Source organism: Lathamus discolor, chromosome 3, assembly GCF_037157495.1.
Source record: "Lathamus discolor isolate bLatDis1 chromosome 3, bLatDis1.hap1, whole genome shotgun sequence".
Lineage (NCBI taxonomy): Eukaryota > Metazoa > Chordata > Aves > Psittaciformes > Psittacidae > Lathamus > Lathamus discolor.
In genome coordinates this window covers 35,557,813-35,585,803 of record NC_088886.1, presented here as the reverse complement: position 1 = coordinate 35,585,803, position 27,991 = coordinate 35,557,813, and the positions used below count along the sequence as shown (strand labels likewise).

Below are 27,991 nucleotides of genomic sequence, written 5' to 3'. Positions count from 1 at the left end.
GTCTGAGATACCCCAAGTTACTTCAGGCCTATTGACAGTAATTTCTGCTGAGAGAATTACTTGGGGTTTTTGTTTGCCTTCAAGCCTCATTTTACCTGATTCAGTTTCTGAGTTCCCTTCAAAGAGTTTTGTATAGGACACTCTCTCCATCCTCTTGATTACTACAAGAGAAATGCCTACTGGCAGTTCTCAGTCACTGCCACATCAGTTTTCCTTGCAGCTTTACCTGCTTGCCCAGCTTGTCAGTCTGCCTGGGATAACAGGTATTCTTGCAGAGGTAGGTTTATTATTCATGCACATGTGAGGATGACAAAGTAAAGAGCCACTAAGGACTATGAAGATGGTTCTGAAAGAAGCAATTAATGGTTATACCAGTAAGGTGCTTGAACTAGCTGTAGAAATTACATTGGAAATTGATATTTTTCTCTGTGAAAAAGCTTGTCTTTTGGCTTGGATCCGTGCAGCACTGAAAGGACAAAAAAAAAAAAAAAAAAAAATCCCAGGAGCTGTTTGTTTTTGCAGTTGTTAAAACCGATGAGCTCAGTGTTTGGAAATGCTGCAAAAAGGGAGGGAAGACCTGGAGCCAAGCAAGGGAAATTCGTATTTAGAGTGGACAGAGGAATGTCAGATAGCTGGTGCCACCTAGTGGGAGCTCTCCAGAAGGTTGAGTGGAACCAGGCTGATGCTTTTACGCCCTAAAGAAATTTCAGAGGTCAGGCAGTGAAATAAAGACATCATTGATGAGGGTATGGGTGCTCAGCAGCATCAGTAAGCAAGGCAGGGAGTGTGTGAGATGAAGGCAACTAATGGTGGATCCTGTTTGGGTGAAAAAAGAAATAAAAAATAGAAAGTTAATTACATCTCTGATACAGCTTCAAGGGGACTTGTGTCTTTTGGAGTTAGCTAACAAAAAGAACCCCAGCCCTTCTAAATGAACATAGAGGACTCTTTGGCTGTGATGTGACGCAAACCAACTGAAGTATTGCCCTGAAAGGTTAGGGAGAGACATGAGACAGTGTGCACATGCATGATTTATTAATCATACCTGAATTGTAAGTGCTTTGAGGCAATGGCACTCATAAAGTTTTATAAGCATTTACACAGCACATTTACACTGTGAATAAAGAAGTGCTATGGCTGCTATTTAAACCCTTTGTATGGAATTATTGCATAATAATGATCCTTGAGAGTAAAAACTACTAATCTGTGTTATCAGAGACTTTGTGTTCTGGCCACAGTGATAGAAAGATTCTGAGAGGCATGGAGTCCAGCACAGTGCATCACTTTTTGTCTGATTATGTTTTTTATGTAACTATTTATCTAGTTTCCTTAGAAAATGATGCTGCAATCAGCCAAGTGTGTTGTGTTTGTGTATTGTTCTCTTTAAAACCTTATAATTCCTTGTCTGATTCAAGCAGACTTATCAGAGGGCAGCAATCTCAGATATTACATTCCTGAAAGTTTCGTGCAAATAGGTGGCTGGGTAGAGGAGAGTGAGTCACCAGGAAAAGGCTGAAATGTGGCATCAACTAGCATCAAACAACATGGAAAATTATAAATACTGGAAGCACAGGAAAAACTACCATTACTTTTCAAAGTAAACTATAAACCACAAGATTTTCAAAGATAAGATTCTGTTGGAACTGTTTGTTTAGGCAAAAGTAACAGAAAACTGGTAGCAAAACAGGAATGTGAACAGGATTAGGGCATTAAACAGCATCAGTGGTTTTGCTCCTGATTACGCTCTGAAGTGGAATCATATTGCTAGACAGTCATCATCATACTCCAGCATGCTGCCTGGTACCCTGGCACCATTTAATGATACAGAAGTTCTTAGCTGGAATACATTTATATCAGGAACCGAAAGGCAGCATTTGTCTTCACTAGATTTCTCTCACTGTTTCATAGAGTATCTTAGTATACGATGAACATATCCATGCTATTTTCCACTTGTTCTGTTTTAAATGTACAATAACCTTGTCCCTAGGTGGGAGTTCAGAACTACAGTATGTGACTGCCAGCAGACTGATGGTCCTTCATGAATTTGGGAGACCTGTGATTTGAAAGAAGGTGGTAATTCATGCAGTCCTAGAAAGAACAAATAGGAATACACTGAATTTTCACTTTCTATGCTGCCCCTGGGACTCCTTCGCCTCTGTTGTCTCCAGGCTCAGAGATATAAGTCAGGCAAATCCTTAGAGAGGGGGAGAGAGATGTCAGCAACCCAGTGCTCCAGGTCATTGGTAAATATCACTGGTAAAACCCCAGTCCATTGTTTTGGTAAATATCCCAAGTCTCCACAGCATCACGTACACTTGTGAATTCTGAACAGACCTGATTCTCTGTTGTTTCTCTTTGGATGTTTTGTGGGGTTTTTGGAATTTTACTTATGCTGGCCTGCTAGAGGGCTGGGGCATGAGATTTTGTAAGACTGGTTGTACATGCATGTTATTTCTAGCATGTTGTTCATTATCTATTCTTCAAAAGGAATCTCCTTTTCAAACAGCCCCACAGAAGTTCCTGTATTTAAAAATAGGAACCATAAAGAGTTTGCATTCTCCTTTTGGCTTTTCTTCTTACACATTGCATGATTCAAGAAAAAGCCTGAACATATAAGGAGGAAGTGACACAGAGATGTTGCTCATTATACGAACACTAAGCAAATGGGAAACAGAAAACAGAAATTTGGCAGAAGCAGTGAGGGAGATTAAAGTACATCTGGAGTAGAGTTGTGTTATTCCAAGAGGATAAATGACCAAAACAACTGGAAATCAATATACATTATTGGGTATTTAAGCATTCAAATACTAGCAACGAGGACAGTGAATTTGCCAAATTCTGGTAAAATAACATTTTATTATGGTGAGCTTTCTACAGCGACTCCGGAAAACTTCCTGGTTGCTTAGAATTAACTTATCTGTAAAGTGCCTTAAAGAATGGCGATGGCTACTGCAACGAATCAACTTGGCTTTTGAGTTCATATAGTGCATGCAGAATAAACATAATAGTAAGAAAGCTGATGTTTTCCTCCAGTTTCAGATAGCAGAAACGTCCAAGCCTGAAGGTTACAGTTAATAAAATAATTCATGACCTACTACCCTTAAGAATGTTTGATTAAAAGTGCAATTCCTAATCAAATCAAGTGTGTGTATATATTTACCTAAAGTCTTCATCTCTCAAAAGAGAAGCATACGATATAATGCATGTTATGCATATAAAAGACTTGAATTCCTGCAGTTTTCTGGGTGACATACTGTTTTTTTTAAAGTCACCATCAGATTACTGAATATAGTATACTCAAGATTTCACTTTTGCTTTTTTTTTACTTCAAAATTTAATATGTGATTACTTTGTTTTGACTTGACTTATAACCTAATGCATGACTAATGCTGATATGCAGTGATAAAACTTCCTGTTAGAGTAAATCCCAAGAAACTCTAGTAATTTTATTGTCAATTTGGACTCATACCAATGTTACAGTGGAGAATTTTTTCATTTTTATTTCCACAGTAAAAGTAAGAGGCCCCAGCTGAAATATGACAGCCAGACTGCATGTTGGAGCACTTGAGGTCCAGAGCCAGCCCTGTACTATGCAGTCTGAATCTTTTTCTAATTAAAATGCACTTGATCTACTGTTACAGTGTTGAAGAGCTTTTGAAGTCATACTCTCGCTTTTTCAATTTTGCAGGGTATTCTGAGGAAAGAGGCTTGTCTGTTTTGGGACACATAAATGAAGTTTGGTTAATAGATTACAGTGACCACAGAGTAGATCACATTGTAAGTCTCACACTCCACTTTGATTTGTTTATCCTAAAACCCTGGCTGGTTTGTTTTGGTTTTTTTTTTTCCTTTTCCTGCACTTATCACAGTGATATCTGGAGGCATATTAGGTTTTGAAGTCAGCTTACTAAACTTTCTGAATCTGTCTTTTTTTTCCCTCAGGTCACCATACAATGTCTTTTCAGGATCTGTTCATGTGTTTCAGTACAAATTTTGAAACTAGCTCAAGAAGTAGGTTTTATGTGATTTTCTGAAGACATAAAGCTTCAGGATCAGTCAGGATTACCCATCCTCTTTGAACACATCACTTAATCCAAATATGCCAGTATTTCTCTATAAATATCAAAGGCACGTGGCCTGTTCTGAAACAAAGTAAATTTTTGAAAATGGAAAAATAAATTTACTTTTTTTTGAGTAGGAATTATGATAGCTAGGATATTTTGCTTCAAAACAGGTTCCTTTCCTTATTTGAAGGGAAAAGCTAAAACCCTTACTTTCCAGGTTCACACTGTTAGCAATGTACTTTTTACAGCTTACTTCAAAACCTGTGTTAGCTCATTTGTGTGTAATAGAACCCACAATAGAAAATTTCAAGGTTCTCAGAGGCTGGACAACACTTCATAATGTCACTTTTGGGGAAAGCAGTTGTTCCAGAAGAGCAGGGTTTGGTTTAAACTTGCTGTTTGGCATAACAGATATTAGGAACAAGTTCTTCACTGTGAGAGCAGTGAGGCACTGGCACAGGTTGCCCAGAGGAGCTGTGGCTTCCCCATCCCTGGCAGTGTTCAAGGCCAGGTTGGATGGGGCTTTGAGTACCCTGGCCTAGTGGAAGGTGTCCCTGCCTGTGGCAGGGGGTAGATGATCTTTAAGGTCCCTTCCAACCCAAACCGTTCTATGATTCTGTGAAAACTCCTGCCTGGCAGATATTGATCTGTAATCTTCCTGGGATAGCAGAGTGCTCTGGGTGACCTGTATTTGCATGTATGGAAGCTACGGCATCCACCAGGTTGTTTTGCTGGGTGCTGTTGAGGAACCAAAGCACAACTGGGCATACAGACACCTTGTTGCTGAAGGAGAGTGGGCTGCCCTTAACACCCCTCCATCTCTGGCTTCTCAATCCTCAGAGAAAACATAATAGTTGTTTCAAGAGCTAACTTGGAACATTAAAATTTCCTGGTTCTAATAGACAAGTTACTTTTATGACTATTACAGTTTTTCTCACTTTGGACCTTACTGTCCCGAAGGTATCTGTCCTTCTCCTGCTGCCACAGGGTCAAAGAATTTTGTCTCTTCCATTGTGTTAGCCTAGCCCTATTATCCCTTCTTTTCACAAAGTTCCAGCACCTTCTTTCTCACTGTAGTTGAGTAAAGCAGCTTGGTAAACTTCTTCCTTTGCGTACACAGCTTAAAGGTTGGTGCTTCTGGCTCAGCATGTGAACAATATGGAAGATGTATACGAAATGGAACTCAAGCTAAATGAGAAGCAGTAAAGAAACAAACATGAGATATCATTTGCCTTCTAAAAGGCATATGTAGAGTATCCTCTGATGGTAACCCTGTAAGTGGTATATACCCAATATTTTTAGCTAGCTCAGGATTTTTTTCTGGCAATAATAAACACTATTGAGAGTGCCAAAACTGTTACCACTAGTCACAACTTCTGTATGCAATCATGTGAAAAATTGCAGACTGTGTTCCAGCTGGGTGGTGCTTACCCAGGTATTATGACAGACTGCAAAGCCACAGACTAATGATAATATTTCTGGGGTTTTTTTTTTCACTCACAAAGGCAATTGTGCAATTAAGCATATGTATAGCAGTCTTGTATAATAGCAAATTCACCCACAAGATCTGGCCTGAAGTCTTGAAATCACTGGGAATCTTTTCAGTATGGCATGGGCCTCAAACCTTCTATTTATAAAACTGATCCAGAGCATGCATCCAAGCTTTCTGTCCTGTTTCTGTGCCATAGTGCTTTGTTGGGACACAATTTAAATTCTTCTGAACTCAAATTCTCCTTGACTACAAGAAACATTGTCTGGGATCCTGCCTTTAAAAACAGCAAAGTAAACGAGCCTCTATGCTCAATCACAAATTTTGTCTTTGTTATCTGAGCTCCATTATCTGAGCTGCTTTTAACATAAAGATTGGTATGCAAAAAAGAAAAAAAAGGAACACACTATTTGTCAAAGCTCTGTTTCTGAGATGGAGGGGTAAGTCTTATCGGAGTCCACAGCAAGGCAGCTCACAGATAAAACTTACCTGAGAGATTGGAGATGGAGGTTACAGTCATCTCTGAATCAGGGAAAGGAAGAATTCAACCATGGCTTCTGCACACTATGTTAATACTGTAGCTGCTGGTCTTTTGACTGTTTTGGATACCATGTTGAAAAGTCTTGATGTCATCCAAAGCCAGATGGTGGCTGTACTGTAAATCTCCAGTTCTTGTAGGCTGGGGGAGAGTTTCTCACTTCAAATAATGAGCTGCTTTTACTGAAAAAAACCCAACAATTAGGAATGTCCTCCTGCCAACTTAAGTTGTTTTTCTTTGCACCTAAAGATTGAGCCTGGTTTTTGATGTTGTAATTTGTTATACTTCTTTTCTGTCCAATATCTTATAAACGACTTCTGCCTTGAAGTTTATACAGACTTCGAGGCCATATTGACCCCTGAGATCAGGGCCCTGTTTCTCAGTCGAATTTGGAAATATAGGGTATGAGCACGTCATTTGGGATGTGATTAATGTGCGGTAAAGAGCTTTTAACTAGCATATCTCCATCACTAGAACCCGTCCAGTAATGGCCAATAATGCTGATACAACTGAAGAGAAGAGTATAATGGAGAGGGCAAAAAGAAGAGGCAAACAGGTTGATTGATGATACCCATCTCCTTAGTAAGCTTTTTAAAAGGAGAAGAACACACTAAAAGAATCCCTACTCCAACTTTCCTGGTGTGTCTTATTTTCTGTGTTCCTTCTAGAATGCAGCTGCCTTCTGGACAAAGACCACCTATGTTATCCATATTCACCTATGTTATCCATATTCACCTGTGTTATCCATATTCCATGATCCCAGAGAGGGATTCCTTATCAGGGACTGAAGCAATAGGACAAGGGGTAATGGGTTAAAACTTAAACAGGGAAAGTTCACATTAGATAAAAGGAAGAAGTTCTTTACCATAAGGGTGCTGAGGCACTGGAATAGGTTGCCCAAAGAAGTGATAAATGCTCCCTCCCTGGCAGTGTTCAAGGTCAGGTTGGACAGAGCCTTGGGTGACATGGTTTAGTGTGAGGTGTCCCCACCAATGGCAGGGGGGTTGGAACTAGGTGATCTTAAGGTCCTTTCCAACCCTAACCATTCTATGATTCTATATGTTTCTGATGCATATTCATCAGCAAAGACACTTATCCAAGCTTTTTTAGGAATCTCCATTTGGATTGAGAGGTGTATGACCTATAATTTCATCTTTTCATGATAGTAACTGGCACAAAAGTAAATTACTGAAGTATATTTGTGGCAATATTTGCAGAAACAAATCCTTCTGGGGTTCTTAGTAGGCACTCAAATGCTGAATAATGACTCCTTTGAAGTAAGTATATAATGGTTTTTTGGGGTTTTCAATGAAATACAACTTCATGTTTCAAGATGTGGCAGTGATATGGAAGCCTCTGCATGCAAATGAACTGCAGCAATTATTTTGTGCCAATGAAAAATTGTTTTACTTCTTAATGAGACAAGAAACAGTGACTAAAGTACAGTCATGTTATACATTAAACAGGAGCAGTATATTTGTTAGCCAATTTTAACACCTTGTAATGAGAATATGTAGTGACAGAAATAGTTCTTACAGTTACAACCTGGTGGTAAAATGCTGAGATGTTCTGGCTCCCAATTAACACACTACAATTCTACTTTATATAGGTATGTGCGCTGTCATGATGGGTCGGTTGCTCTTGAAACTATCCAGGCATGGTTCCAGTGTTCATTTTTACATTATGTTTATCCATTACAGTATATGGATGGCACTGATGTGTGAACTTCTCAGCAAAAGCAGAGCATACCTGATCACCACAGAATAAACTACTCCAGTCCATTTGGCACTTCTCTCTGACGTAAGGCTTTTCCCAGTAATTCTGTTTTCTGCCTTTCAGTCATCCAAGCTGAGCCAGTTTGAGATTTACTCTTCCTCTTCTTTTTCTCCTTGTCCAATTATCTTAACTACAACTCCTTTAAATTTCCGTTCTGTTTACCTTCTATGATTCCTCAACAGCAACAGCATGTGTTCTGCTTTAGACTTCTACATGGAATATAGTCTGAAGGATTAAGCAGGTGTAATTCTGAAAACACTGTTTTATGTGGCTGTTCAGTTATGATATTTTGGAGCTTCTTGCAAGCCCAAGGACCTTGTATATTGTTCCTGCAGACTACAGAAGGCACAGGAGTGTGTTACTCCCTATGGATGTTACATCCTTACAGATGTCCTTCTGTCACACAATCCATCTGAGAGAGAAACTGCAGAGCCTGGACTGGATGATCTTTTGAAGTCTCTGGCCCTGGGCTGTCCTATGGCTGTGGTGCTGTGCAGGTGTTGCAGGTGGCTTCCAGCTGCTCTCTGCCCCATGGAACCAAGTCCTTGGTGCTATGATGCTGCACCCAAATAGTAAAAATTCCTGGTTACAGAGTTCCATAAGGCAGCATATATGTTTCACAGAGATACATGGAAGTGCTGGAGAAGTCTCCCGATCTGAATGATCTTTGTGAGAGGATCTTTCAACCCATCTACCCTTCTGTTCCAGGACACCTTTGTGGAAAGCTGTTGGCTCTCATGAGCCCATCCTTGGCTTCCTTCTCTTGTGCCACAGGTTTCCTGCACATCTGTAGCTGAATGTATTCTGCCCACTAGGTGGATTCTTCCCTGTAGGACAGCTACCGCTGTTCTCTGTTCCTCTCTCCGCACATCTGCAATTTTATTTCAGAGCCAAACCAGAAACAGTGAATAGGAAATAGAAAAAAAACCCAAACCTTCCCCAGCTGGTGGAGGTTTCATCATAGAGTTCAAAGATATTCGCTGTGTCACTGAACAAGAAACTGTAACTGCATGTAATGTCTGTCTAAACTTCGCATCAGCTGATGCACTTCTATGTATAAATTATATGCCCTTTACTATCTTAAAAAAAAAAAAACCTAACAAAAACCAAAAAAAAACAAAAGAAAAGAACATTCTATTGCACTATACTTATGGCTTGGGCACTGGCATGGGCCTCAAGATAACTGTGCTCTGAGCATCCTATCTCTGCTTCTGCTTGACTTTGGATGTATTAAATATTGCCTTTTTATTCCATGTGAATTAGGAATGGTTATTTGCTTCTTCTCATGTGCTATTTATTCTATAAAAATTTAATCTCTCACTGTATGTTTTTTCAGAACTGATTTTGTCTCAGTGGGTATCCCTAGATGTTAATGTAACAGAAAAAAGTATTTGACTGCTATGAGTTTTTACTGCGGGGGGTGGGGGGTTGTTTGTTTCTTTGTTTTCTTTCTGTCTATAAACTGCTGATAACATTCAGGAAAACTTTTCCAGAACTTTAAGGCAGCCTTTGATAGAGGTTTATAAAGTGTTTTGAGATCGACAGGATGGACATACTAAAGAAGTTCCAAGTGAGATAATAGTAGAGTATATTAATTTCCTTGATACAATCCATAGAGTTTCAGTGGAAACAAGTCATAAAGTCATACCTAACTGATAGAAACTGGGGTCTTACAAAACTTTCTAATTCCCTTCCTCTCCCCACCCTGGCTCTTTGTGCTGTTTTACACTGACCTGCTGTTCTCAGTGTGCTGGTGAGTTGCATGTTTTCAGTGCAGACTTGATTCCCACAGCCGAAAGCCTGCATTGTAAGTAAAGCACTTTGGTTTATGTTGCCTCATTATTTTTCTTCACAGTACACCATGACACAAGGGTGTTTTTCTGAAGATTAATTGAAACCAACAGGTAACTGACCTGCGCTAGTTAGAAATGACCTACTAGGTATCAATTTAGTATACTTCAACTGCTTTTTTGGCTTGTGCACAAGTATTTTTGGCAAATTGATTTAAAACCTGTTGTATTAGGGTTGCTGTAGCACTGTAGGATTATTTATGTCTCAGAATTGCACTCCTTACAACCTAGGTTTTATTTCACAAAAGAAAATGCATCTGTTCAGTTCTGCTAAATGAACATTTTACTACTGTGCAGTCCCACATTTGCTGGGAACTGCTTGAGCTGGAGGTTTTTTCATGGTGCTAAAAGTGGTAATCTGTGTACATGGAGACTCACCAAGGCAGCTCCGAACGGGGCTTTTGGTCACTCACTTTTCTCAGGAACAGCTTCTATAGGAAACGTTTGTGGAAGAAAAATCCTACGAATTTTAAAGCATTGGAAACATATTTTATTTTCAATTGACATCTCTGTGCAAAAGAGAAAACATGGCTTAGAAAATAATGATGCGTCTATACCTCCATATTATTTTCATTGTTCGTATATACCCAGAACAAACCGTATTTGTCAAAAGTTTTGTGAAGTATCAGTAAGTGTTGATGTAAGTACAATGTGCTGAATTGTGCTTGTAGAAATCACATAATAATTCATAGAAATATAAGCAAAACCTAGAGCATCCACAACAGTCTGCAGTTCACAGTGCTAGAAGGGAGCTCTTAATTCTTAGGAAAATTATTAATGATTCTGGAAGCAACTTCTGCAACTTTCATTTTTCATCTCTAAACTTGTTGACTGTGCTTTATTGGCAACTACAAGCAAGTCAGTTACAGCATGAGGAATGTGCTGAAAAAGGTCAAGAACATTTTAAGGCAGCAATTTCTTTCCTTGGTAACATAAGGCATAGATGTTTCAGTAGCTCAGTAAAGGTGATTCAGGGTCAGCCTTTAAAGCGCTGCCTTAAAAGAGTAATAAACACACAATGGCCTACAATTTTCAACTGTACAGCTGTTCTTACAGCATGAGCATAGTCAGTAATCCTAGAAAGTCCTGTTTGGTTTACACCTACAGGGAGAAGAACATAGTAATGATTTTCTGGAATACCCATATTTTGGTATGTCACAATCATGCTAGAAAAGCTCTTTGCAGTATGAAAATTTCTTGTGGAATAGGAGTTAAAAATTGGCTAGACTAGGTAGTGACAGGCATTCTTACAGCTTCAGCAGAAGTTGGTCATAGTCCCTTTTTCTGGAAGATAAAATTATAGGCATTTTGTTTGCTAGAAGAAGAAATTTCTTTGTGAGAGAACAATTTATGTTTCCTAAGTATGCCACTTTTTTTTTTTTTTTTCAGTATGCCTTTTCTACAATCAAAATGTAGCTGTGTCCTCTCCACCATCTGTCCTAGAAATGGGAAAATAAGTGATGCTTCACTTTGCCAGGTCAGATTTATAAATCTCTGGATTCTGGAACCCTAACTAAATATTAGTGGGATAGCATTTGCTCCATATAACCACCCACTAGAACTGGAGTTTGCTCAGCAAAATTGTCATCTCCCACCTCCAAAGATCAGATACTTTCTGAACATCCTGATCTGTCTAAGGCTTAATAGTAATAAATTTGTTTTACATCTCTTAAGGCTAATAAGATCATTGCAGTAGGGAACAGGTGGAAACATTTATGTCCTCTGAAGTTTAGACTTGTGTATCACAACAGATAGTGATTTCTAGAGACAGATAGTTTATTATTAGTTTATTTCTCATAATTAGTCTGTCTGTGTGCTTGCATGGACTTCATGAATCACATCTTAGCTCATTATCTGTGGAAACAGACCTATTATTTTTGAAAGCCATCCAGTCAGTAAATTAGCTTGGAAGAAGTGATAGTCCAAAACACCTTTTCAATAGATTACTGTCATGCTTGGTTCCTATCAAAGGGAAGCCTGAATTTTTTGTCGTGACATATGGATTAACTGAGCCTTCCCTGCTGTGGGGAAACAAAAGACAATTGGTGATGCATGGAACAAACTGATCTTAAAACAGACATCAACAAAGAAACATGAGAGCATGAAAAGACAGAGTACAGTCTGCTGTCCACATTTACAAAGTCATTCTGTTTGCAGCTCCAACATACATCTATTGTCTATTTTTTTCTCAAAGTGATACTGTTCCTTAACTACAGCATCTCAAAACCCCTGCACCTCAGACAGAAGTAGGGGTGTGTTAACCAGTTTCTTTTGGTCTCTATCATGCTTTCGTGCTTGCCATTGAGCCACAATAAACTCACACAGTGTCACCACGAAATAATTCTCCAAGCACAGTTCCTTTCTTTGCTCTGCCTTTCATTTGTTCTTCTACACTGCGACCATACAGAAATTTCAGTGTGATTAAATAGAAAAAGCTGATTGTCATATTTTTCCCTCATTATTTATGCATGAACATTCCTTTTACCTGATTTTTTTTTTCTGTTATACATGCTTATAATGTATTTAAATGGCTCACTATATACCATGTAATGTGAGTTTGTAATTGCCAATTACAGTTTTATGATGCATCCAGATATATTAAGGCACCGTAACACAGCTGGTTCTCATCTGGTGTAAGACAATGGTTCTGTGCTGGCTCCCCTCATGTCTTTCACCAGATCCTGAGGCTCAGAGGCTTGACAGACTGTGAATGAGGAAAAGTCCTTGTTTGACAGTAGAAGTGACACAGCCATGGGCTTCCTTCTAGGAGCACAACTTGAAATTTGAACTTCCTGATATGACTGAAAAAAATTTCATTCAAATGAATTTTGGTTATTATCTAATGTCCTTGTTCAGGTGGACTGAATTTGTATGATGTTTTTTATCCCTGAAGAAACTGAGCATTTTTCAGTGTCTTCAGTAATACATGCTTAGTATTTTCTTGATTTTTAGAGAAATGGATATTTATTTCCTATCTCTTTAAAAGTATCCCTTTTCTCTGAAATTCGGGGTATTTGTGTAAAAAAGGTATTTGTACATCGTTCAGTTGCTGTCATACTGACTGTTGCTTATAAGTGTGATTGATTCTTGAAGAACAGCTAATAGAGCTCTTTGCCCACTATCCTCTTGTCATTGCTGTAGACAGAATGAAATCTTTCAGCAAAAGAAACTATTGATTTTATTTCATCTTGTAAGATCGTCATCAGAATGAGAAAGCTTGAGCCTTCCCTTACTAATCCCTATTTTACATTGGTAATTCTTCTAGTTTCTTTCTATGACAAATAGGTGAGAGAGGCTCACATAGCTTCTGTAAATGGGAGGACTGGAACCATCATCCCTTAAAACATTGCCTCTTAGAATTATTCACAAGAAAAGCATATGGACAGTGTGACTAGCACAGAAACTCTGAGAAGCTAGAAGAAGAAAATGGTCACATCTTACTTTACCCATAAGACTTTAATTATTGATGAGATCTACCTGCTTACATAATTCCCATAATGTAAATAAACTTGCATATCACATGCATTAATGGATTTGTCCTTAGGCCACCTTGGCAAGGCAGGAAATTCAAAATTAAAACACAACCCCCCAGTGCCTTAGGACACTGAGGTGAAATACAGGTACTTAAATCCTCGCAGTACAGGGAGAATTGCAAGCATAAAGCTCATAATGGTCGTGGTTTTGAAAGTGATGTTTCCCTAGTGCTTACCATTCTGTTTCAGCTGTGTCCAAAACTGTCTCTGCCTTAGCAGGGCTCATCAGCATTGCCTGTACCATGCTGACATCCCTCTGCAGATTGATACCTGAGATAACCTCTACAGAAGACATGAAGCCAGTATTTGTCTTCACTAGAAATTATGCTACAGTATACAGGTCTCTATTCTTGCCCAACTGTTCAAAAGAAGAGCCTTTTGCTCAGTGTTTCCTGTACATTTGCCAGTCTTCCTTTACAGAAGCACCTGACAAAGGAGAAATAAAGATGAGAAATTGGGGATTTCTGGCAAAATGCTGGGAGAAAGAGGAAGCCAAGGCAGGACCGTAGATGGATGAAGCTGTTTTGAACAGACTCTGACTCCTCAGTGCAGTGCAGTGTGGTGCAGGAACAGACGGAAGCACTAAGCTGAAAAAGAGATTGCTTGGTCTTGTTCACTCTTCTAAAGCTGGCCAATTTATACAGTGATCACTTGATGTAAAGATCAGGGTGATCCCAGGCTGAAATTCCAAGCAGGCATAATCATTTTTTCATACGGCAGTACTTAAGCCCTGAGGGAGGGGAGATTTTGGACACCTCTTTGCCATTTGTATTTTTCTATAGGACAATTTATATAGCTTCCTTCTTGGTGATGCTGAGAATCCATTTCTTCTCTGCTGCAAGATTAGCTGTTGCTAACTCTACTTCAGGAGCTAACCAGGCTGAGGTTAATTTGTTTAGAACTTTACAACTCTTAGAATCATAGAATAGTCAGGGTTGGAAAGGACCTTAAGATAATCAAATTCCAACCGCTCTGCCATGGGCAGGGACACCTCACACTAGACCATGTCACCCAAGTCTCTGTCCAGTCTGGCCTTGAACACTGCCAGGGTGGGAGCATTTACCACTTCTTTGGGCAACCTGTTCCAGCGCCTCAACACCCTTACGATAAAGAACTTCTTCCTTTTATCTAACAACATGAACTTTCCCTGTTTAAGTTTTAACCCATTACCCCTTGTCCTATTGCTACAGTTCCAGATGAAGAGCCCCTCTCCAGCATCTCATGAATTCTTTCAGGTCACCTACAAATTTGGTGAGAGAAAATAAACCAAATGTTCCATATAATTTTAATGCCTAAGCTATTAAATTCTGGTTCCTGTGCTGTATTTACTGACTTTCATGTGAAAACAAATCCTGAAGATGGACAAAATAATTTAATAGTTAATAATGTATATCCAAATATCACTGCTATGCTCAACAGTTATAGAAAGCAAATATTAAAACCACAATGAATTTGAAGTTTCAAGTTCAGTAATGCTGCAATAGCCAAAATACATTCCAGCAGTTTAGGATGCAAACTCCATTTTCACAGAGAGTTATTAAAAATGTATACAAAGAGAAACTGCTTTTCAAACTAAATTTTACCACATTGCTGTAATTTGTAATAACAGGAGCAGATGTCCTCAGGGGTTGCTACATACTTCAACAGACACATAGTTAAGTGACAGGGGAGGAGCGACACAGCTGCAGAGGCATCCCCCTTTATCTATATCATGTCCAGACCAAGCTCTGAATGTCAATTGCATATTGCCCTGGTCCAAATTATCAGCTATAGTACAAGCTAATTGGTGTTAAGTGAATGCTATCTACCATATCGGTTTAATGAAATTAAAGGTTTCTGTCAGATTTTCCTACCATAAATTTAGTACAGAAGTGGGAAAATTGCTGCTACAAGGAATAACATAGTAGGAGTGAGATTTTCTTCTGTAGTTGTTTAGATCTGCAAAATCAACTTTGCTATTGCTGATCAATCACTAGTCTATTTCCTGCATGCGCCATTGCTAGAGATAAAGGTCTTGTAAAGAAAATTTAGGAGGCAACTTGCTGATAGTGTACAAAGATACAGTAGAAGCTCTCTTGTTTTTCTGTTAGCCCTGCAGTGCTAACCTCAGTAGATTTGGCTTATCAGTAAATATATGGTTGCAAAAGAAGGATGCAGCTATACTGAAAAGAAAGTTGGCAGATATTATTTTTCTATTTCTAATTAAAATATAAAACCTGATCATTCCCCATGACCAGTAACATTGCAAATAAACTTAGCCATCAGGTTTAGACTGTCTTGACACCACAGGTGTAATTGCCCATGCTATCACAATAGATAGGTGCATGCTAATTTGTATTTTTAGAATGTAGCTGGTCTATGTTTTTATTCAGTCTCTAGATGTTCTTCTGTGATCTAAAAGACAAATATATTCCTCTCTTAAGAGAAAGCATCATAGCATGCTATAATGTCAGAGTTAGTCTGCCAGGGTTTTTTTTTTTTTGTTATTATTTATATTAGTGTAAGGCTAAAGTTCCCTAAGCAAGGTTCAGGATTCTATTGCACCCTAAAAACAAACCACAAAGATTATTCCTACTTCGGGGAGCAAAAGGGTTGGTTACTGGAACTCACTGAAAGTTAGTGAAATTGGCAACCTCCAAAGCTATTTCATATAGTTACTTAAGGTAGAACCTCTTTCTCTAGTAACTCCATTCAGGAGTTACTCCATTCAGGAGTTACTAGTGAAAGACCAGTGTGTCATTCTTGTACCTGAGTCTGCAACACACTATGGCTATAGTGATAGGATCCATAATTAAAGGATGAAAATCAGCAAGGAACATAGGATTGAAAGGCACTGCTGGTGAGCAAATCTAGTTTCCTATTATAAAAATATATTTTAGAATTATTTTAATGAACTTACACATTTCCATCATGTAGCTAGTTTTTTAATTTGTTCCTATTGCTTGTCTTAGGAGGATATTCGAGACACTTACTGTTTGAACATATATGTATGGCTAGTTTGGAGTGGCTTGTTCTTATGCCAGCATTATTTTCTAGCTTTGCCAACTTTCTTGTGTGACCCTGATACTTATCCTGTCCCACCCTGCCTTTCAAACTGTGTTTTAAAAGAGCAGTCACATAACCATCTTTGTCTCTGCCCTAGCCTTCATTCTACTCGTTTAAAGAAGCCTCATTTTTGCTTGTCTAAACAGATCAAATTCTCTCTAGTTTCCTGGCTTCCTATTCTCTTCATCCTAATAGGTGCATGAGTGACTCCATTTCTTCTCTTTGTGTGTCATGGCAAAACCAGCAAAGATTGTTGTTATTATTAGTCCCCAAGTGTATAATCTAGCTTCTTGTGGTTTTAAATTTCATCCTTGTCTTACTTCAGCCTCAAAGTCATCTTGTGTTTCCAACATGATATTTTCATTCTCTTCAACTATTCTTACTCTTTCTCCAGCAAACTCCATGAGGTTATGCCTATCATTTGTGCCATGTGCAGAGATTATACTACTTTTTTCCCCAAGTCTCGTCCTTCAGAGATTCATTAGTGAGCTTACCATAACTAAACAATTCCCTTTTGAACACTACTCCCTATTATACTCTTCTTAGCTTTTCTTGTACAGTAAGCTGCTTAATGTTAAAATAGTAATTTTCCACATATAGTAAACGTTTCACTGAAGTCTGTATAGGTTAGAGTTTGCATCTAAAAAGGCACTAATAAAAAAAAGAATGTTGAGTTCATTTGGCATGATTTAGCTTCATAAACTTTTTAGAATTTTATAGCATTTGCATTTATCTTTAATTATAGTAACCCTCAGAAATATTTTTGATTTTTAGACAAATTTTGAGGTCAGTCTAAAAAGCTTGTAACTGCTCACAGTGCCTTTTCCCTCCATATATCTAGGTTCTTAATTTCTTATTGTCTTGATACTTAAATTAATAAAACATCAGTACTTAGTTCAATCAATGCTGATTTAGTTGGAGTGAAGACTGCTTTTTTGACTGTTCAATATTCTCCTCTGATACTTTCCACGTAAGTCTTTGTAGCAATGTGGGTTTCTCCACAAGTTAATAATAAGCACAGAATTATTAGTTGGGGATTCCATTCCAACACCATTTTGTTGTTCTTGGACATGATCACAGTACAACCCTTTAAGCTTTAGATAAACAGACATGCAGGCATGTGTGAAATATTTAATTGCTACTTTCTTGGTGCAGTTCTCCGCTTGCTGTTTCATGAAGCATGGTCAGCGCAATTCCCATACTCAAAATGATTTTATTTGCGTTTAGCAACAAATACTGCTGATGCTAATATCTGTCTCCCTTAAGAATTTGAAAAGAAAGCTTATTAAACTATTTTCAGTTCATCAGCTCCCAGTAGACAAGAGTTTAAATCCTGCCTTGAAATATGTAAATACCTATATATATTTGCATGGCAGTATGAGGTTAACTCTTATGTATTAAGAGAGCTGTTCCAGAACACGTGTCCTTGAGAATAAAAGAAATTAAATACCTTTTCGTGTATCGCAGTTATTACAAAGACAAGAATCCCCTTTGCTTCTCAAATATCCGTGAGTAGGAAAACAGAATCTATCTTCTGCTAACTTTCGTAATGGCTCATTTATGCTTTTAAGAGATCTTGGTTGCTAACCTTTGATAGAGTAATATGAGGGAAAGCCTGCAAACACCGTCAACTGCAGTGTGCAGGCATCATCTCCTAGAGCTGACATTTGAAAAGAAGGCCTGCTAAAAGTTTAGGAGTTAGGGAAGGATCTGGAGCAAAGTGCTTCAGCAGCATAAGGGAAAAATTTGCCTGTGTGATTTTTGTTTCTTAAATCATGGACCCTGATGAGTACTTTGGAATACATATTTTAGCATGAGGCATTCCCTTTCCTCATGTATTTGGTCTGAGACTAAACTAACTGTGGCGTTTAAACAGTATGTTTGTGCACCTGAGTTGGACCCATTTTAGTTAGAAAGAAATCCAGATAAATTTTTGTGTTTGTAGATGACATGGGTCATTCTTGTCTATGGGGAGAGAGCCCAGAAGGAGGGGAGGAGGGATAAAACCTTCTTTCTTTATTAAAATATGACAAAATTTTCTGGATTTTAAAACATCTATTTTAGTTCTAAAATAATCTGAAAATATAGGTCAGGTCTTGTAGTTTCTACTAATTCAAAATATATACTGCAGTTTGTAATAGGGGAAAAATAAATAAAAAACCTTATATTGTTTTTGCTTAGATTTTGGTTTCATCATTCCCATAAATTCTCCTGCTTTCTGTTAATAGTTGGTAAATAGGTTTATGGTAGGTGAGCTGTCTCTCAGAAGACAAAAGTACAGACAAATGCTCCTTTATGCTATGGATAAAGCACCTTTCAAAGGCAATAAAGACATGAAGAATACGGAAAAAACTCTTCTTTCATTTCAGCCTTCCCTCCCACTTTCCCTCCAAGCCACTACATTAATTAGCTGTCTGACTGATTACTCAGTCAAGGACTTAAAAGATCAATGGTGACAGTAGCCAGGTGGGTAATTTAGAGGAAAAAACAGCAAAGTAATGTTCTAATGCCTTTCTGAGAATGAAGTGTGGTCTAGTTGTGTCAGCAGAACAGAGAGGAAAGCTGCACAGAGAAACACACTATTGAGTTTCAGTTCTTCTGTGACAAATTACCTGGAAGTGTATTCCTGGGATTTCATTAGGTCCTAATTGGAAGCAAACAAACAAAGCATTTATTCCTGTGAATTTTAATATTTTAAGTACCAGTGATGTACTTAGCTCTTTATTAGACAAAGGAATAAATACAGTCTTTCCAAGCAGCTCACATCTGAAATACATGAGCAATTCCAAAGGGATGGGGAAACTCTGAGGAGAATTCTACTTCTGAGCATTTTCTTGATATATTTTGCGACTGCATTTTCAGTGATGTAAATGAGAGTTACTAGTTTTAATATCTAAAACCCAAATTTTGAGGGGGCTGCCTACCCCAGAGGGTAAATTAGAATGCTTGAAGTATTAGCACCAGTTAAGACTAGTTTTACAGGCAGCGCTTGCTGGAGTGTTGTTATTGCCTGTTTTGTGTTGACTGAGTTCATCCCTTTAGTATAGCCCTGACACTCACTGAACTATGCTGTGGACTAACTGAAAAATTCATTAGGTGGAATAGACCTCTTTCATGACATTTTTTTTTTTTTTTGAGCCTATTTGTTTAAATTTTCTTGGAGAATAGCTCTTTGAAATTTTCTACCCTATGGATAGATCAAGAGTATTTGAAAATCAGATTGTGTTGTCTAGCTGTGGTTGGTTGGCTAAGTCTCAAAGGGCTGTCTGTATTTCCTGACTTGGTGAGCCCTTAAACAACCCGCGCATGAATACCCCAAATTTGATTTATCTGAACACATAAACACGCAGGCACTCTGCTGAGTTTCTGAATGAGTTGATTGTTCAGCTGTTTGCAGATTTTTCAGGTGAGTAGCAGCATGACCGAAAGAAAATCACTCAGATAAAAACTATTCAAAAATAAAAAGGTACTTCCTCATAGAAAACATTTTGTAATAATTGCTCTGCTCTGCAAAATAGTGGATTGCTCTGACGTTTCTAACCCCTAATTCTTTTCTTTGTATTGAGATGAGGCTGGAATAGTTCCATTAAGTTTATTTGAGTTACATGTGGCTCTCACTTGCATAGGTCAGAGAAGATGCGAGTATCCCCCCAAATGTTTTAATTTGAATGTATACAAGGACACTTGTATACATTGTATACTTGTATAGATGAGACATTGGAGTGTCATTATCCCAAATCCAGAAATAGATACAAGTATTTCCAGTTATTGCCTGCCAACATAAAACTTACTTTAGGATTATATTGTCAATAGCATGTTTTTTCTAGGGTTTTGGTTAACTAATGCTAAAGAGAAAAGCTAAGAAATGACACCAGCAATCTTTATATAAGTAATTGTCAATGTGGGTAACATTTTATTTTCTCAATCATATGTAATAGCTCCATACAGAAATATACTCCTGACTTGAATATCAATGGTTTCTTATTCTTACAAAAAGTAATACTGTATTTGAAGTTATTTTCTCTTTTAGAGAGACTGCTATGGCTTCAGACTGTTGAGGCCCCCTTTATTTTCCCTCCCTTCTAACCCCTCCTGGCCTCTCCTCCGAATGATCCTCAGACATCAATGAAAACATGCTTCTATCATGCAAATGGGAGAGCATGGTTGGTGACTGTTGGATGGGTAGGGTTGAAATGACTGGGGAATGAGTAGGTTGTTGGCAATAAATTCCCTTACAAGGCAAATGTGCTGAACTATGCATGCCCTGCCTCTCATCATTGCCTGCGCTACTAGGACTTGCAAAGCAGTGCCTGCTGCAGGCAGGACTCCTGCCAGGTTCCTGGTTCCCATTCCCAGCCAGGTTTGCTCAAACACATAACAAGTTTGTCACTACTCTTACTGAGGGGCTTTGGCTCTTTTTGGCAGTTAATGTTTGTGGATGGTTGTGTTGCTACCAAGTAATGAAAGAGGCGGTCAGAGGGCAGAAATGCCCAGAAAGATAGAAATGAAGCAGGAATTTCAATTCAGAGCTAATGGATGGGGTTTGGAGGCTTCTATTAGCAGAAATTATCACTGTATTAATGTATTTCAGGCAGCGTTTTTCACAGTTGAATATGGTGTTATTTTCCTTGTGATCCATTCCCTGACAAGTGGTTATAATCAAAGCTGTCTGTGAGCACTATTATCAGAAACTTACTATTATGTGCTGTAGGAAAAAATATCAGAGAATGATGCAGTGCCAGAAATCTATTATATGTTTTAAAGATCTAGTGCAACACTAAGCGTTTATTTATGTACTACTTTTACCTCCTGTGGAAGAAAATAATTTGAACTTAATTTTCTTGTCTTACTCAACTGCTTTAGAAACTATACCTTCCAAAGTAAGCCCATAATTATGATTAACAACACTGGCTAGATCCTCAGTTACTGTAAATTAGCATTCCCCTATTCACTGCAATGAAACAATGCCAATTCATGACAACAGAGAATGCTTCCAGTGGCCTTGGGATGCTGTTTTACATCTTTAAGGGTATTATCAAACCTTCTTTAATTCAGCATTGTACAGAGTTTGCTCTGGCCAGAACAAACTTGAAAAAGGGAAAAATCTAGCATAGTGGTGCTAAAAGTCTTCACAATTATCTTGTAAGCAAAAATAATCCTTCAATATATTCTGTTAACTAATTGAATCAGCAAAAGTGCTATTGCTCTGTCATCTGGTCTGGCTTTGCAGAACAACTTTATTTTCGTCTTAAATTTCAGGTTAGCCATATACTTAAAAATATTACAGTAATTCTGGTGAAGCTCTTACCTCCCTTGTGGAGGAAGGAACTCCAGTGAGACATCATTCAAAGAAAGTAATTACTTAGAAATGTTTATATCTATACAGTTGACTATGAAACATGAATTAAAAAAAATCATAAACCATAGGGATTTTGAGGTTGAGTTTGAGTTGGCAATAATAAATTCTGCACTTTTCAGCTAATAAATCCACAAGAAGGCTAAAGATTAATCAGATTAATTTGAGCAACAGGTAATCAATACATCTTTGAAAACATTCTCTGTTTCAGGCTGGTCTGCCATGCTCTCCATCCAGTTGGTGCTGATGAAAATGATGATCCAAGACTAAGACAAGTAAAGAAAAATTCAGAATTCCTGAGGACATGCTGATAGAGAGTTCACATCTGAAAACAGGTACTATCCCTGCAACTTTCCAAATCTCCCTTTCTCAGCATCCCCTCTTTTTCATCTTACACCTGGGAATTGAAAACACAAAGTTCAAAAAGGTTTTGGAACAATCCTAAATCAGGGATACTGTGAAGACAAATGGTACATGTCTGTTATCCCAGCTGCTAAGTTAATTATTGTAATGGAAACATCTTGAGAGAAGCATTGCATATGGTTATTAGCAATTAACCCACCACTCCAAAAATCACAATTCCTGCTAATAACAGACCACAGCACAGCCTTCCTAATTACAATCTCTGCACAGTTTTTTCTTTTTCTATCAGAAAGGAATGTTAAATCCTGTAACTAGCTATGACTGAAAAAGACTGAGAATGGAGACTTTGAGTATTAGACAGAAAAATGAAAATAGAAAAGAGTGGTGTGTTACTGACTTAAAGTTGGGGACACATTCATTCATGCTTGAGGATGCACACCAACTGTCACAACATCTTTGTAGGGAGAGAAAATCATAAATCAAAATTAAAATGTTAATGAGGAGGGAAATATGCTTTAAAATTGAGATGATAGGCTGGATCTTCATGAGAGGTACGAACTTTTCTACAGAATCCACGATCTGGACAGTGTTGTAAACAATGTGCTGAAGTTGGATTGCACTGGAATCTCTCAGAAAAAAATCTGGTCAACAAGAGAGGATAATAATAAAAATTATATATTTTCCATCCATAGAAAGACATTCAGTGCTACATGGAGGACACAAGCTATTTTTTTCTAACTGTATTCTATGTGATTGAGTTAGATTATGTCTCACCTGCACCAACAGGAACCAGCACTTTAGCTGCTCAGTTCAAAAGTTGCTTTAGCAGAGCAAGATTCAATTTAATTTACTCATTTCGCCATTCTGGAAGGGAACTCTTTTGTTAACATGTTCAGCAATTGGTTTGGTGGTGGCCACTATGTGGTTTGTAGTTATCAATATCAAAGATGCACAGTTGCATAGCAAATAAGATTCAGGACAGTAGACACGTGTGTAGTTGATCAAGGCAGGGATGTGGAATATAAAGAAGTCACTGATGCTGTATCCACTACCTTTTTTTTCTATGACCTAGCCCACTGTTGCCACTGTAAGAATCAGAATAAATTAGTTTGCTTTTATCTCTGTATTATCTGTGTCAGGTCTGAAGATTTAACTGACTTGGGCACAGTCAAATCAATTATCCCAGCAGGCTTTTGAAACTGCTTCACCAATGCTGTAACTCCTACTCACGTGAACTGTCCCATTCGAGTCAACAGCTTTTCAGGATATTCTCAGTTAAAATACAGCTGAGGATAAAACATTAGATAGTATTTGTAAGAAGGGCACATTGCCCTGGGTTTACATTTCAGTTCAGGCAAATGTCAGTGTCACAGTTGCTGAAGCAGGGCCTGCAAAGCTTTCTGCATAGATTGCAGGGAAATTGTACACTGCTCTATTCTCAGAATTTGGCTGCAGCTGTATTTTGCTGTGTGGCCCTTAGGCAAAGGTGTCATCTATTAAGTAGCCTTCACTGACTAAGATACTCTGCACTTTGATACCTCCCAATTTGCATGTTGCTATTCCATTATTCAATAAATGGATGTGTATAATTTGAATGATCACGTGCAGGTTTGAAAAGTAATGTTGAACAGTTGATTTTTGAGTTCTTTAAGGTGGAAGAAATTAGAATATTTTTTAAAGACTGATTTACTTCTCCTGGAAAAAACAGCCAAGCAGTAAGATCCTTTGCTATTTTGCCATGATGTGATCCCGAAAATAATCCAGGTTGGGACATAATGAACACTCTGTCTTGACATAATGAAGGTCTATTACTTTACAAAAAAAGATTTTCTGGGATTGAAGAAATGAAATGATTAGAAAACTATGTGCTCTGTGGGAGGTAATGAGATTAGCTCAACACAAGGTCCTGCAGAGTTAGAACTTCTCCATACACAAGAGTGGCTTAGCCATTCAGTGGAAATTTCAGGGTACTATTAATCTGCTCTAAGGTCAGATGAAGGCTATATGTTTTCTTCACCATGAAAAAGAAATCAGTCAATAAAATCTCAAGGGGCTCATGCCAATGCAAGCTTCAAAGCAATGAACAATATAAAACAAGCTTTCTTGTTATGATTGGTAAATGTTTACCCAATTTAGCAAAGGCCTTAGAAAATAAAAACCATACAGGAAACTGTGCTTGTGAAGCAGGTGTAAAGAAGAAGCCAGTGTATCTTCTTACAGGACTGAAAGGGAGACAAATTAATGCACTGTAAAACTGAGGCTGACTCCTAACCCAGGAGGGTGTCAGTGTACCCAGCAGTTCTCTCTGTCACAGATGTGTACAGGAGCTAATTTGCAGCAACTAAAGACCAAGCCCATTCCACTGGAATAGAAGGAAATCACAGTTGTCTTTAGCATCAGTTGGCTCAGGACCCATCTGCTTGGTCACAGCCCAACGGCTGGCTAGTCATGGCTCTTTAGAGAGAGGAGAATTGTGGTGTAATGGACCCTGAGTTATACATTAGATCATAAAATGCTTAAGGTGTGTTTTTCTCATTTTTTATTTGCTACTATGCACAGTTCCTTTTCCAGGTCAGCTGGTCTTCCTTCTCTTGCCAGGAAAGGGAAAAGACTTGCTGTTTGACAGCAGTAAAGGTCTAGAGAGATTATAAAGATGACAAGATGGATGGTTTAGGGGATAGCAGGAAAGGCAGGGATTTAAGAAACTACTCCTTGGTTCCCAGCCTTACATTCTTGCTGTCACTAACTCTCAGCAGTGGTGGTGCGAGCCTTCCCTCATGATGTTAAATGCATTTATTTCGTGGTGACCTCTTTGAAGTGCTCAGATGTGATTGCAATGGATGTCACACACAGAACAAAGAAGGACCAGAGAAAAAAAGAGAAGCCAAGATGTGTCTCGCAGTGAAGCAGAAATGGCTTGGCATCCTTGCACAGAGGGAGAGAGTGCGGGGGCTGGTCAGCTCTTCTGAGAGCTAGTAACCGGCGTGAACATGAGGTTGCGCATAACTTCATCTGCTATCGAGTGAAAACAAATTCCTCCTGATCTCCACCTCTCCATGCTGTACCCAACAGAAATTTGGACCAGGAGGAAAGTCCCTTTCAAACAGGGGAACCAAAAAGACATTGCAGAGAAGGAGAGGTGAGGCTGGAAGGACATGGACAGAGCTGGGCAGGAGAAGACCCAGTGGCAATCATGAATAAAAAAAGGAAGGAGGAGAGATTTAGATTAGACAGTACGAAAAAGTTCTTTACTACGATGGTGGTGAGGCACTGGAACAAGTTGCCCAGAGAAGCTGTGGCTGCCCCATCCCTGGCAGTGTTCAAGGTCAGGCTGGATGGGGCTTTGAGCAACCCGGTGTAGTGGAAGGAGGAGGTAGCGGCGAAGGAGGGGGCGGGCACTAGGGTCCCCCCGCCCCGGGGAGCGGCCGGGGCGGTCCGGTACCGCCCTGCCAGTGGCGCGCCTCGCCGCCGCTTTAAATGATTTGGAGCACCGGCGGGTGCTGGGCTGTTGCTGCTCCTGCGGCGGGCGGTATTCCTGGTGCCGGGGCCGCCGGGCCGCGGCCGCCCTCGTCTCCCCGGCTTTGGCGGCGCGATGGGAGCGGGGCCGGCGGGCCTGTACCTTGGTCTGTGCTGGGCGCTGGCTGCCCGGGCGAGCGGCGCGACGGAGCCGCGGCTGCAGCGGGGCATGTGAGTGCGGCGCGGCGGGACCGGGGCTTTGTCTGTGGCCGGGTGGGGGCCTGTGCCCCTCCGGCCCCCCGCGGGGCTGCCCGTCGGAGCGCACCTCCGCGGTCATCCACGCAGAAAGTTTAGCCGGGTGCGCCTTTAACTTGCCCAAGCGCCCCAGCATCGTAGGTTTGTGATCCGCGGGGTTGTCTTTAAGTGGGTATTGGTGAGACCCGCAGCCGCCGGGGGAAGGCGGAGGGGCTGGCTCGAGTTTGATTCGAGATCCGAAGTGAGCTTCTAGAGAGCGCGTCGGTATCACCGAGTCGGTTTCTTCTCGTTTAAAAAGCGAACGAGTGGCGGAGCTGAGGCTTGTACGGCCGCACAGGTTCGTGCTTCCTGAAGGGCTGCGTTGAGCTTGACCTTAACAGCAATAGAAAAATCGGTGTAGTAAAACCTAGATGTAGTCAGGAGGAGCAGAGACCGGGAGGAGATAGAGGTGAGAGTGATGGAAAGCACCCACCAGGGGCTGTGAGCACCGCTCGTTTGCAGACACAAAGGAGTTGGGACCACATATACGTGTGGAAGTTTCTATGAGGTGTATTGCATGGCATGAGCAACAAATGTACTTTGTTGTAAATGTAATATAACGTTTTTGACAACAGGTAGTATTCTGGGCAAATCTAAAGCAGAATAGGTGGCAACATGCTCAAAGTCAAACAGTTTAAGTTTTTGCTCACTGAAATAGAAAATAAAATTGCTGGAGACTGTTCCCTGCTTTGTGTTGAGCACCTGGTTCTCTGCAAACCTCCTCTTGTATTTTTAAGGAATGTCATGTCCCCAAAACTGCAGCAGCCTGACAACAGCCTGTTCAGGTGCCAATGTGTACCCTAATTTCTAACCTCTTTTCTCTTCCTATTTGACTTGATCAACTTCCACCCTTTTATAATTTGTCTTTTGTTTGGTTTGATTCTACTTATTTCTTCTGTTACAAAATTAAAAATTTCTAAGCCTGTTTCTCATTGGTTTTCTATGCATTATCATGTAAATATGTATTTACCAGAAGTGCTTTTAAGGTGGTTTATGTTACTCCGTTTTCTTAGAGCGCTATATATCACAGTGTTTTGAGAAGTCAAGTTGATTTTCTGGTAAAGCATTTTTCTATTAAAAGTGCTCTGTGTTTCTTTCAGGCATGTTTCTTGCTCTCTTTGTAAGCCATTACTCTGCTGTGAGGAAGAATACTGTTGTCATACATTAATCTGTTTGCATTAGACATTGGTAATAACTAGGTTTCTGTGCTTTTGAAGCTGAAGGTGATGTTAACTGCAAATTGCCTCCAAACAATTTGTGTTTGCTTTTACCTTTTTAAATGCAGTGTCACTGAAAGAATACATGAAATATTTCCTTCTGGAAATGACACCATATGTGGATATTGCTGTTGGGCTCGAGTCATTGGTAGCAGCAGTGCAGTGTTATCCAAAAGCAACATGAAAGCCCACCAAACCCATCCATACCCATGGCAGAGCCTCAAGTGCTTTTCCCAAGAAGCATATTCTTGCAATTACTGTAGTTCTTATTACTTTTGCTGAGCTAGGGCAAGTATACATATTACTCCAAGCTTGCTTTACACTACTTACCTTTGATGTGACCAAATGCAAGATGTGATAACCCGTTAGGAGTGAGCCTGCCAGCTTTCACCAAGAAACAGTGAAATACTCAAAGGATACCTAATGAATCACCTTTTTTGTAGTAATTCTGGTTTGGGTTTTTTTGACACTGGTTATCTGCAGTCAATGGGATAAGAACAACAAATGTATTCCTTGGAACATACCATGTTGTGTGCTTTCTTTAGCATTTGCTGTTGTTTTGATTGAGATCTTTTGTGGCTGAGGATATACAGGATATTCTTCATAATTGTTTTTGTTCCGCTGCTAGCTTGAGTATTTGCTCCCAGCTAAAAATGAAAGGGATCTGTGTGGATGTTGGTATTCTTCTTCCAAGCCCCCTGAGGAGATTTAATGTAGAACAGATTATATAGGATGACTAGCTATTTCCATCAACTACATTTCCAGACAATTAGCCCTTGATGATCTTCTAATAGAAGTTTAGAGAACATTGGAACAACTAGAGAACAAATACACAGTTTTCATCAAAAAGCATGCTATTTAGGCCTTGAAACAAGGATTTAACCATCTCTCATCATAAAAAGCATATTTTTAGCAGCTTACTTGGCAGTGAGCTTTGTAATTTAAAACTGCAGTACATAATGATGTTGTATGTGTGATGTGTGGTTATCTAGTGTTGAGTTTGCTTTCAG

The 27,991-nt window shown here is 39.3% G+C and overlaps 1 protein-coding gene and 1 long non-coding RNA gene across 2 annotated transcripts in view; both read left to right on the top strand.

Moving 5' to 3' along the window:
- Window positions 1–7,835: 7,835 nt before the first annotated feature.
- On the top strand, window positions 7,836–11,188 carry LOC136010920 (uncharacterized). Its single transcript, XR_010611067.1, has 3 exons — window positions 7,836–7,891; window positions 9,723–9,771; window positions 11,107–11,188. It is a non-coding gene; the product is annotated as an uncharacterized LOC136010920 (long non-coding RNA).
- Window positions 11,189–25,529: 14,341 nt separating this feature from the next.
- Window positions 25,530–27,991, top strand: part of LOC136011974 (multiple epidermal growth factor-like domains protein 6) — a 208,289-nt gene continuing 205,827 nt past the window's right edge. Inside the window, exon 1 of the mRNA XM_065674625.1 lies at window positions 25,530–25,701. Coding sequence (XP_065530697.1) covers window positions 25,607–25,701 — 95 coding nt within the window. The 5' untranslated portion in view covers window positions 25,530–25,606. The remainder of the gene's footprint in view (window positions 25,702–27,991) is intronic.